This window comes from Heterocephalus glaber, unplaced genomic scaffold (assembly GCF_053883595.1).
Source record: "Heterocephalus glaber isolate CG9 unplaced genomic scaffold, H.glaber_assembly_v1.0 deba00001104, whole genome shotgun sequence".
Lineage (NCBI taxonomy): Eukaryota > Metazoa > Chordata > Mammalia > Rodentia > Bathyergidae > Heterocephalus > Heterocephalus glaber.
This window is the reverse complement of record NW_028258193.1, coordinates 3,276,817-3,288,749: the sequence shown is the minus strand read 5'-3', so window position 1 is coordinate 3,288,749 and position 11,933 is coordinate 3,276,817. Positions and strand designations below refer to the sequence as shown.

Sequence of the window (11,933 nt, the reverse complement as noted above, 5' to 3'; positions counted from 1 at the left end):
TGGTGTCGTCCCACTTCCACAGGAGGCAATGGGAGCCAAAATAAAGGGAGGAGAAACAGCAGCCCATTGGCAAGACAAAGCAGCAGTCCAAATTTCCAGATAATGTCCAAGGGCTTGTCAACATCTTACTAACAAGTAATTAAATTTTTTATTTTAATTGACATAAAATTTGTGCTTATCAGTGTATAAATGGTGCGATGATGAAATTAAGGTAAGTAGCATTCCCATCATCTCAAATATCATCAATTCTCTGTGTTGAGAACCTTCAAACTCTGCTCCTCTACTTATTTTTAAAGGTATTACTGTTTTAGACAATAGTCACCTTGTGGTGCAATAGAATGTCAGAGCTGTTACCTCTCACCTAACTATACTGTGATACTGTAATAGTCAGCTCTTCCCTTACTGGACACTGTATCTAGTGTCTGCAATGAGAAGTTTAAATTAGTCAGCTGGCTCCAAGGTAGGAACAACACCACTGAAGGGTGTGGCAGAGAAAAGCTGCTTACTTTCTGACAGCCAGGAAGCAGAGCAGGGTAACTGACCAGGAACCATGTGTAGAACCCAAATCATGCCCCCAAGACCCACCCAGAAACATCCAGACGTGTGCTGCACCAGCTGCTCATGCAGATCCCAAAGCCAATCAGGTTGACCCTCCACCCTAATGGCAACTTCCCACTCTATGAACTCCCTACCCAAACACATCTCCTCAAACCACACTTGATCTCCATAATAAAAACAACACAAAGTTGAAAATTTGCCCTAGCATAATCCTACTAGTCTTCATACAGCAAGAAACACAATAATTCCTTCCTGGAAGGCTCTTTGGTGCCAACATTTTTCAAAAGTTGAACCCCAAGTCTCTTCTGAGACTGAAGGCAAATATTAGCTATGAATCTCTGCAAAAATAATAAAAACCAAGCTACATAATCCCAAGGTACAATGGCACAGGGTAAACATTCCCATTCCAAAAGGGAGAAATAGCAGGATAGAAAACTATCAGTGCAAAGTAGGAATGGAAACTCACCAGGCCAAGCATTAAGTTCTATAGTTCTGGACTCAGTGTCTGGAGTGCAGGTTGTAAAAATGTAAGTTTAAGACGGCTTGGATGGCCTCACACCTGTGGCCTTCCTGTTTGCAGCCCACATGGCTCCTCTTTTGTGCTGACCCCACTCACAGCTTGCAGCTTTCCTTGGCTGAAGTTCCATGTCCCTGGGATCTTTGATTTGCTGGAGCTTGTACTGCACTTTTCAATTCTTTCCAATAACGTCATCCACAGTCCTCCCAGGGGCTCCTTTTCTGCCTCCCAGGCTTTTCCTTGAAATCTAGGTGGAAGTCTCTCTGATCCCACTAATCTAAAGTTCTTAGTGCCAGTGAAAAACAGCAACACATGACTGATGCCAAGGTCTGCCATCAGCAAGGCAGCAGCTAGGCCTGCTTGGACTTCCCTGTGGTAGACTCTTAGCGCCTGAGCACAGTGGAATGAAGCCTTGGAGAACAACTCCCTAGGAGGGCCTTCTCAAACAGGGGTCCCAGGGAACTCTCTTCTACAGTGAAAGTCTTACACACTCGCAACTTGGAGTGTGCAGTGAGTGGTGTCTTGCTGATTTCTGAGATGCACTCGGCATTTTTCTTCTTGTTCCAGTACAAACTGCATGGTTTCCTTTTAATGGCACTAATCTCTTCAGCACACACAGCTCCTTTGGTCCCAAATTTACACAGGGTTCTTTCTGGGACAAATTTTAAGTTTTTCAAATTTTTCCACTCTGCTTTAGCCCTCTCTTCTTACCATATTCCCAATTAAAAGTAGGCAGCAGTACCAATGCCATTGCCTAATTATAGAGCTGCTGTGAAATATGTCAATCTGATCAATTAGCTCACCATCTTCTTCTAGGTCTCAGAGCATGGGGAAAATGTAGACACATTTTCTGCCAGAACATAACTCACATGGCCTTTAGTCCAACTCCCAATGGAGTCCTTGCTCCCAATTGAAACTTTCTAATCTTGGCTTTTCTTCCTTGCATTCCTATCAACATTGTGGTCTTCTGAGCTCTGTTCAGAATAACACTTCAGGTTCTACTGATAGCACCCTAAGATTTCTCCAGCCAGCATCTCCAAATCTTTTCAAACTCCTCCTGCAAACCAGTTCCGAAGGCTGCTAAATTACACAGTCAGCTACAGTCACAGCAAAAACCCAACCGTTATGTCAGTACCAATTTTCCGTATTGGTCAGCTTTTCTGTTGCTGGCTATAACACTCAACACTCACAAATGTAAAGAAGGGGTGCTTTAATTTGCCTCATGTTTTAAGGAGATTCAGATGGTGAGCTGGCTCCAAAACAGAAACCTCATGGTGAAGGACATGCAGAAGCAAAGCTGCTTATTTCATGGCAGCCAGGGAGCAGAGCATGGGAGTAGTTCTAGCTGTGAAAATGACCAGGGCCATATTTGATATCCAAATTCACACCCCTATGACCAACAGCTATGGTTGACATCTAGAATGCCCGCCCCAAACCTTATGTGTTCAAATGTGCATGATTGGGTTGGGGGAGGGTGACAGCTGAACTGCTATTAGTGGTTGGCCTCTTTGCAGCTGGCTCACTGGGGTCAGACCTAAAAGGGCATCTCTTCCTCTTTGTATCCCATGTGCTTCCTGGATGCCATGGACTGAAAAGCTTTCCTCTGCCGTTCCCTTCCACCTGCCATTTCTGCTTTACAGTCAATCCATCTTGGACTGAAACCATGAGCCAAAACAAACCTCTCCTCCTTAAAGTTGTAGGTGCCAGGTGCTGTGCCCCAGTGATGAGGGGGTGCCTAAGACACCCACTAGAACTACACAGAAGCATGCTATAGCAAAGGGCCAGGTGGATCCCAAAGCCAATGAAGTTGATACTCTAACCCATGTACCTGTTATCCTCCCTACTGGTGCGTCTCTCTACACCCTCACAATGGCTAGTGGCTCTCTTATAACCTCTTCTGATAATATCTACCAGTTCCAATCATCTTGTTGAAAATAACAGGATTTCATACTTTTATGGCTGAATAATATGCCATTGAGTATGTCTATACCACTTTTTACCTATTCTTCTACAGATGGACACCTTGGTTGATTCCATATTTTGGTCATTGTGACTTGTGCAGAAATGAACATGGATGTTTAGGTATCTCCTTGTTATACTGATGTCATTTCAATTGGATATATACCCAGGAGTGGGGTAGTTGATTGTATGGCAGATTAAATCTAGTTTTCTGAGAAACCTGCATACAGTTTCCCATAATGCATGTACTTATTTGCCACCTCAACAAGGGTGTGTGAGAGTCCTCCTTGCTCTGCATCCTTGCCAGGATTTATTTTGTCTTTTTATTAATAGCCATTTTTAATGAGGTCAGATGCTATCCCATTGATGATATCCCATTTGCATTCTCCTGATATTGGATTTTTTTTTAATATATCTGCCAGCCATTACTATTGACAATGATTTTTTTCAGATTAACTAATAAATTTTATTTTTTTAATTGTTATTTTTATTGGTGCAAATTTGCAGCACATAAGGATTGCATTCGCTGTGGGCAGGTGGTATAGGCACATAACACTCCCTTTTGCTTCTCCTCCCTCCCTTGGGAGGGGATCTCTTGATCTCCTTTCCATTGCAGAAGGTCTCTCTCTCTCTCAGACTTTGACAGAATGACAGGAAGAGCACGGAAGGCATTGCTTTGATAAGAGCCGGGGCTGCTAAGGGGGCTGCAGTGACCTGTGGCGAGGGAGGGGTGACTTCCGTCATGAGCTGGGTGGAGTCCACACGTGGCTCCAGCCTTCCTGCAGGCTCAGGCCAGGCCTTGTGCACCAGAGGGCCTTGGGTGGAGGCCCAGGAGGGAGTGGGTTGGGATGGAGAAGGCTTGTGCTTCTGTTGCTGTTTCCCTCCTTTTCCCAGCGATTATTTACAACACCCACAGCTCGTTGTGTCTTTCAGAATCAGCCTCTGTGCAGGCACATACAGGACTCGAGTGAGGTTTGTTCTTAGTGCACACCCGCACTGCTGTCCTCGAAGAGTTTTTCTTCCTACCTGTGAATCACAGCATGAACTGCAGAATTCTACACATTCCAGGTTGACAGATCTATGGGAATTCAATGGATGATGACTTGCTTTTTGTGGAGGCGTTGAACTCAGGGCCTCTGCACTGAGCTACATCCTCAACCCTTAATTTTTGAGACCATGTCTAACTAAGTTGCTGAGTGGCCCAGGCTGGGTTCAAACTTGTGAGCTTCCCATCTCCACCTCTCAAAGTGCTGGGATTACAGGTGCAGCCACCACTTCCAGCAGATAACTTGCTTCTTTAAGATTTTCCAATAGATTCTGCATACACAATTTCAGGAAATAGGTTAAAGGCTTTTATTTCAATCGATAAGAATAGAATGAGAATCCGTAAAAAATAAAAACACATTTAAATTCAGAGGGAAAGCTAAGAAGAACAGAGAAAGGGGGAGGTAATCTCTCATTCCTTTTCAAATTCAAATTCAACATTTTCCACATTTCATCTTAATGAATTCTCACAGCAATCATGTAAGTTAAAAAATAGATATTCTTTTGGGGAGTAGGCAATCAGTTTTTGCACTTAGGTAAGTGCACTAGGCCACCTGGCTAGAAAATGGAAGAATTAACACATTAACCCAAGCCAGCAAGAATCCACATGGGGTGCAGACAAGGAATTTGTCCATAGAGTGGGATTTTGGTAGGAACCGGTGGACACATGAGTAGATGGAGGATGTAGAGTGAGTGAGGTAAAAGCAAATGCCTCAGAAGTTGGCCCTGCAGACTCAGGCAAGTTCTGTGGCCTGCTTCCCAGCACCTCACCTTGTCCAGGAAATGGAGGATCTTACTTTTCCACGGCGCCTCACAGGATTTGGCCAATCCAGCATCTTCACTACAGAATGTCCGGATCCCCAGAAAGGCCCTAAGCCTCGGAGGGCAAGACCACAGTAAAACCTGGACATGTTAAAATCCAGAGAGTTTGGAAGGCTTGACACATATGAAATACAGGCAATTATGTGACTCCCCTAACTTTAAGGTCAATCAAGAGAGAAATGGACAAGGAAAGAGGGCCTGGGGTCCTGGCCAGGTCTCCCTGGTCTTCTCCAGCACCAGCCGTCCACACACATGGCCTGGAAACCTCTCCCCAGACTCTGTGTACAGCACCATTGGGGGCAGAAAGCAAGGAAGATGACTCAGCCCAGGGAATGCCTGCACCAGTCAACACAGCCAGTGGATGGCATTGCCGTCTCCTCTGAATAACACTCTCAGGATATTTGTCAGGAGAGGCGTGGTCTTAAATGTTGTCACTGCACAGTCTGCTGGTCTTTTATGAAGGGAAGGTATGAAGTTAGAGGCCTCCACTCAAATATACAGACAGGTCAATGCAATGACTGGTATTCTGAAGAGATGGTGTATGTGTGTGTGTGCGTGTGTGTGTGTGTGTGTGTGTGTGTCCACGTGTGTGGATGGTGACTATTTCTTTGTCATGCATGTTTTCAAATTATTTTTATCAGGGAATGCCTACCCTGAGGAGATCTCTGGGAGCTTCCACAGAGGCATGTTGATAAACAGCAGGTCCGTCCTAAAGAACAGGAAAATGGTGAAATGGAGGGACATAAAAGGTAAGAATGGTACAACTTGAGACACATTGCAAGCGTTAGCATGAATTTTGTTTCACAAATAAGAAAACTGAGTCCCAGAGGTGAAGAAGTGGCTTTTCCACAGGCAAGAGAAGAAGCCTGAACCTGGCCCCAACACTCCAGCTGGCGGGAGCACGGGTGGGTGGACGACCCCGTCAGGGCACTGCAGTCGCTGCCGCTGGGGAAGCCCTCTCCTGCCTTTCTCCACAGTACCGAGTCCCGGGGAGTCACGGTGCCAGCACTGACCCACTGCCTGTGTATCGGGCCTGCCGCCTTGGGCAGGACACCTCTGGCTTGGGCTCGCACAGCGTCACTAATGAGCTCCAGGCTGTGGCTCCACCTGGCTCCTCGAAGCTCCCCGGTGTTGCTCAGCCTTGGGAAGCAGCCGGAGGGTGAGAGGCCAAGCTGACCTTGTAAGGCTAAGTGGGAAGAACCCACACAGCTTGCCCACGGATTCCTGCTGGACTCACCTCGAGACACTCCGGGAGAGACTGACTGAATGTGTTCCTTTTCTCTCGAAAGATCCAGTTTGCGGCTCCTAAAATACAGCTCAGAGCAGATGGAAGTGCCTTTGCCCATCTGGGTGTCTTCTTTTCCCCTTCAGAGACGACACAGAAAATGAGAACCATATATTTGAGACTTCACCAGCTTCTGGGCCTTGCGTCTATGTTGTTTGGCTTTTCCAACTCCCCCACGAGAAAGCTCTCATCCACGTTTTAGATGAGGAATCATACACTGAGACGCAGGAGTCCTTATTTTTTATTCTTATTAGGCCCTCTTGTCTAGACAATGACAGAAATGGCTCCAAGGCATGTCCTTTAGCCTTCAAAATTAGAGATGTAAATTTTAGGGCCCCATCCCAGATGTGCAGTGTCAGGTACCCAGGAGCTGGGGTCAGCCGCTGGTGCTGTGTGTGATTAGCCCTCCAGGGCAGGGTGTTGCGTCCTGGAGTTGCAGGCTGTGTGCCCTGTCCTCCCTTCAAGCTACCCCAAGGTGCAAGGAGAGGACGCACGACTTTCTCTTTCTCCCCACTGGCTCTTTCATAGCATGCACCTCACTTTATCCCGTCATCCTACACCCTAAAGCAGTGTGTGTGTGCAAGTGTGTGTATAAAGGGCTACCTTTTTGAGAAAAATAAGGGTAAATGGTTCACTTTTACTTTTAGAACCAGCCAATTTGAATAGTTATTTAAAAAAAAACAACTAGACTTTCAGGAACAAAGAGTTGCAAATGGTCATGTTCTCTCTCTTTCTTCCCAGTATTGGCCAGGTGCTGGCCTGTCATGGAGAATGCTGCACAGGCTCTTGGGAAGAATGTGTGCTCCACTCTCAGTGTGGGGCGCTCCATGCACGTCTGGCTCTGGGTTCCTATCTGACAGCTACAGGAGCAGGGACAACCATGCAGGCAGGCCCCTTGGCTTCCCGGGGCCTGTGCTCTTCTGTCTGTCAGGGCAGAGTGGCGAGGCGGGGTTTTATATGCAGGTGCAGCAAGAGCCCTGAGTGTCTCAGCTGCTGAGACCTTTAATGAGATGAGACCTCCTGTAAACCACTCAATTCCTCAAAGCCTGCTTTTCCTCGTCACTGGGACAGGGACTTGAGGGGGACAGAGGTGGCCATGGTGTCAGTGAGGTTGTGCTTCATGTCTTTGCAAAAGGTTCCCTTTTAATGTGACTTTTGCTCTCACTGCTAAGCCCCCTTGGACTTCCTGCTCCTGCATCAGAGGAGCATGAATCACGCAGCCTGGCACTGACCCCTCTGTTAAGGAGAGGAATTCTCCCAACTATTTTCCTATCTCCCATTTTTTCAGGTATGACATTAAACAAGCCAAACGTGCCATGTAGCCATCCTGGCAACACAGTATATTCTCTCAGATTTTCACATATGTACAGCTTTGCTAGTTAATTAGCATTCTCATTTGTGCATTTTTTAAAAAAGATCTATATTTATCTCAAGTATCACGTTCTTATTTTCTGACCCTCATCCAATTATTTAATTCCCACTCTCTCTTTTAGATACTTGACTATTATCTCAGCAATTTAGTCTTTATTTAGTGGCTACCAGATTGGGGGTGGGGGGGTTCTTTGTACTTTTTGGTATGCCAGAGCTGCTTCTTTTGAACACTGTACTGATGAACTCCTGGCTGGTCCCATAGGCCACAATGTCCACAGCAGCTCAGCTGGATCTGAAGGCTATGGACAGCTTTGTGCCTAGATTGGGAGACAGAGTTGAACCCCAAAATATAATCACCCAGAAAGAATAAGCTCTAGTAGTCTCCAGAAGAGTCGAGTGACTGTCTTAGTTGCTTTAGGAGTTGCTGACCATAGTCAGCTGACTCCAAGCAGGGCATCATAACAAAGGTGCATTCCAGAAGAAACCAGTCCACGGCAAGGCAGGCATAAGGCAACAAAGCAGCAAGCACCAAGCAGCTCGCAGCAGCCTGCCTTTCTTTTTATCCCATCCAGGATATAAGCCTTTTGGGTGGGGCCACCACCCAAAACTTCTGTCTTTATTAAATCCACTCAGCCACGCCCAGAACTATGCTGATTCCAATCAGTGGATGAATTTAGTACCACAACACCTTAACCTTAGTGTCACACAGTCTAGATCCAGCCAGCTCCCAAAAGCCCCACCTATGACTGCCTGAGGATTTGGAGGGAGATCTAGGTAGATACAAGCCATAGCAGTGACCATAAAGACTTAGGAGAGAGGAGGTCAAAGCTTCCCAACACAAACAAATGCTAAATGTTTGAGAAGATTCCAATGCCAATCAATGACCATGATTGCATCTTGCACATTGTATACAGGTGTAGAATTAGCACACTGTGTTCCTAAACATGTAGTTACTATGTGTTGATGAAAAATTTAAAATGTCAACATTTAAAAATATTTTGAGAGGCTAAAATTTCGAAAGACTAAAAGGAAAGACTCAGAGTCTAACTTTATTCTGTACTTGGATATAAATTATGAATTGTTCAAATGTTAATAAAAGGCCTAGGAGTAAAAGAAACCAGCCACATCATCATCATCATCATCATCAACAGCAACAACAAATGACCAGCATGCCTGGTGTGAAGGCCCAGCACCCAAGCTCAATGGACACTGTACGTTTGAATTTTGGTAGTGATCAAACTTTTACAGCGATTTCATAAAATCAAAATCAAAGTGAGAAAGCCTCCAGTGTAACAATAACTTTCACATGTTGCCTGACAGCCTGGAGGGAGGGCGTCTCCTGGAAGGGCCCTCAAAAACAGTAAAGGGAGCCCCGATCAGGTAAGAGAGCAGAGACCCAAGGATGGATTTCTCTAGAAACACCAAACAAGAAAACCTGGGCACTAGATGGCAGCAGTGCCCCACGATTTCCCTCCAAAGCAATTGCCCATCTTGGGAGATTGCAATACTAACTCACAAACACAGCCAGATTACAAAATCGGCCTATCTTATTTGACGGCCATTTCCCACCCTCTCCTACGTATGACCACGAAACAACTTGTCATGAATTATTAGAGCTCTTTATCTTCTATCTGGTGGAAGACAATGTCTCGTTATAAATGCAGCAACACTGCATGGCTCCTGGTTATCAGAATCTTCAGTTAGCAATGATTTGAATGGAATCTCTTCCACGGACACTGGGGGGAAAGGGCAAAAGGTTTTCTAAGTGGATCAGGGTGAGGGGGAGCTGAATGTGGAGCCTGGGAGTCAGCATCTCTGGGGAAGGTGTCTGGTTTCCCAAGGGATACTCAACTGCAGTCCTGGGATCCTAATAGCCTGGAAGTCACGTAGGAGTCATAGCCCAGGAGAGTTCGATTTTGGAAACGTTTTCTAATGGCAGAAATGCTTCTAGGTGACACAAGTCGTTAGGGATGGCAGTGCAAAGCCAGGACACTTTCTCCTTAGCTCCTGAAGGAGATCAATTTTTCCTGATGAGCTCGAAGTGAACTACTGGAGCACTTACTGGGTCTTAAAAAGGCGTTTTTGCTCACTTGCAGAGTTACAGGTACCCTGGGCTCTGAGTTAAAATCACAGAGGGGTGACCCTCCCCTCCACATACCTGGTTCAGCCTAAACAGTGGAAGCCACGGTTCTCCCCTGGGAATTTCTGGGGTTTCCTGAGCTCTTGTTTTTCTGTTCTCCCTCCAAGGATAACAGAGGCAAAAAATAAATAAAAATATCAAAAAGGACCCTGCCCCGGGACAACCCGAGTCACTTCTGGAGATGTGACGCAGTTCCTCCAGTTTGGAAGCTGCTGCCTCTAGAAGAGAAAGCTTCTGGCCGCAGGGGCCACAGGAGCCCTCCGTGAACTGGGTGAACTGGCGCTCAGGGCTTACATCTGCAGCCTGTAGTCCCCCCGCGGCTTCTGGGTTCACCGCCACGCCACAGGATCACAGTGTAGGGAGCACACAGCAGGCAGAATTCCTGCAGAAGGAGAAGCAGCGAAGCCCTTTCATCTCTGGAGGGCCTGAGAAGGTGCAGGTGTAGGGCCAGGGCCAGGGGCCAGGGGCCAGGGCCCAGGGTGGGCCCACCGTGGGCCCACCCCTCGCCGCCAGCCGCGTGGGAAGGGCAGCAAGCAGTTGTGTGGCTGGACGCTGGAATGTTCTGAGTGTGGTAGCCCCCCCCCCCCCCGGTGACCTGAGGCTTTATTTCCACTGAACCACCACCTCTCTGTCTTGCCCTGAGTGTGCCGGAGGCCCGCAAGAGGCCCCTGGCAGGGAGCCCGTGAGGCCCTGCAGAGAGTAGCCACAGCTGCTGCCTCCCGCTCCCCTCTCTGCTGGCTCCAGGGCTCTGCACAGTGGGGAGGACCTCGGCCTGTCTGAGGCCCCTTCCTGACCCCTGGGTGCCCGACTGGCTCCCCTGACTGTGCCAGCACGCCCAGCGGCTCGGCTCTCCCAACCAGATCGCCACACGGGGGTCTGGTTTCCTAAGAGCTGAAGTTCCTGTCCGGCGATCCTGCTCCAGCAAAAGTGAGGAGATGGGGCCTTGGCGCCTCCCTGTCTGCGGGCGCCCTGCTCTAGAGCATGTCCCAGGTGTGAAAGGCACTTGGACAGCAGTGTGTCCGGGCCCAGCGCGCCCTTGCTCCATCCCGTCCACCCGCTTTTCTTTCCCAAGTTACGCAGGGCTCGCTTGGCGCTCTGCTCCTCAAGGAGAAAGCAGTCCATGGAGGCCGGCCAGCCTGAGTCCCGCAGCACCCGGCTCGCCCGCGGCCCCGCTCCTTCGCTCCCTTGCTCCCTCGCGTGGTTTCTCCCGCGTGCCGTGCGCGGCGTGGGCTTCCCCACGCGAGCCAACGAGTCTCCTTCTGCAGCGTGCGCGCCGAGGCAGCCCCCGCCCCTCCGCGGGGATGGTTGAGTCCAGCCCGCGCCGCCCGCAGCTCCCCGCCTCCCCTCCCGCTCCCACTCGCGGGCGCGCTCTCCGGCTGCCTCCTCGGCCTCCCGGCGGCGCGCGTTCCTGTCCCCGCCTCCCTCCCTCGCGGTCGCGCCGCCGTGCTGCCTTCCTGCCCGGCTCGGCTCTGCCCTGCCGGAGCAGCCCCGCGCTGCAGCGGCGCGGACGATGCTTTGAGAGCGACGCGCGCCGGGCGCCCGCAGCGGCAGGAGGCGGAGGCGGAGGCGGAGGCGGCGGAGGCGCGGCCGGGGCGCAGGGGCCGGGCTCGCCTCGCCCTCCCGGGACTCTCCGGCTGCGTCCGTGGCCCGCCGCGCCTCCCGGAGCTGCGCCCGGCGCCGTGCGCGCGTGGGGCGGCCGCAGACATGACTGCGCGGCGGAGACGCGGGTCGCCGCTCCTGCTGCCGGCGCTGCTGGCCCTGTGCTCCGGGCTCTTCGCTGCAGCCACGGGTAAGGCCCGGTGCGCGGGCGGGTGGGACCGGGCTCCGCCGGCGTCTCCACCGCGGATGCCGGGACGCGGCGCCAATGGGCTCGGCTCGGCTCGTCTGGGAGACGCCGTCCTCCGCGCTCCGTCCCTGGCGAGGAAACAGCCAGCGGGACCCGCGCCGAGGCCGGGCGGGGCGGGAGTTCCCGGGACTTTGCCCCGGCCCGCGGTCGGCACTGTCGGTGCCGGCCGCGCAAGTTCGGGCCCCGAAGGGGTTCGGGTAAGGAGCGGCACGGCGCCCTCCCGCCCAGCGCGTCCCCTCCCGCTGCCCCTGCTGCCCGCAAGTTGTGGGAGCTGCCGAGGGCCAGAGGCCGGGGGCACGGGTCGCCGACACTCGGCCTGGCCGGGCAGGGCCCCGCAGGCTCCGGGCGCCAGCCTCTGGGAAGTTGGCCTTCTCCTGGGTTCGAGTCGGGA

General features: G+C 50.4%; 1 protein-coding gene and 1 long non-coding RNA gene across 8 annotated transcripts in view; one reads left to right on the top strand and one right to left on the bottom strand.

Annotated features, from left to right (window-relative positions):
* Positions 1-3,157: 3,157 nt before the first annotated feature.
* On the bottom strand, positions 3,158-11,009 carry LOC110346670 (uncharacterized). Of its 4 annotated transcripts, none has more exons than XR_015450872.1 (4): positions 10,773-11,009; positions 6,138-10,078; positions 5,553-5,609; positions 3,158-4,981 (listed from the first exon to the last, which is right to left on the bottom strand). It is a non-coding gene; the product is annotated as an uncharacterized LOC110346670 (long non-coding RNA). The 4 variants fall into 4 exon arrangements; XR_015450871.1 differs by having other exon boundaries at positions 3,158-4,351; positions 4,850-4,981; positions 6,138-10,998; XR_002390851.2 differs by having other exon boundaries at positions 6,138-6,265; positions 9,715-10,998.
* A 324-nt stretch (positions 11,010-11,333) lies between these two features.
* Positions 11,334-11,933, top strand: part of Csmd1 (CUB and Sushi multiple domains 1) — a 1,515,607-nt gene continuing 1,515,007 nt past the window's right edge. For all 4 annotated transcript variants that reach the window (XM_087210084.1, XM_021248185.2, XM_021248184.2 and 1 more), the window contains exon 1: positions 11,334-11,485. In XM_087210084.1, the coding sequence (XP_087066210.1) occupies positions 11,401-11,485 (85 nt within the window). In that variant the 5' untranslated portion in view covers positions 11,334-11,400. The remainder of the gene's footprint in view (positions 11,486-11,933) is intronic.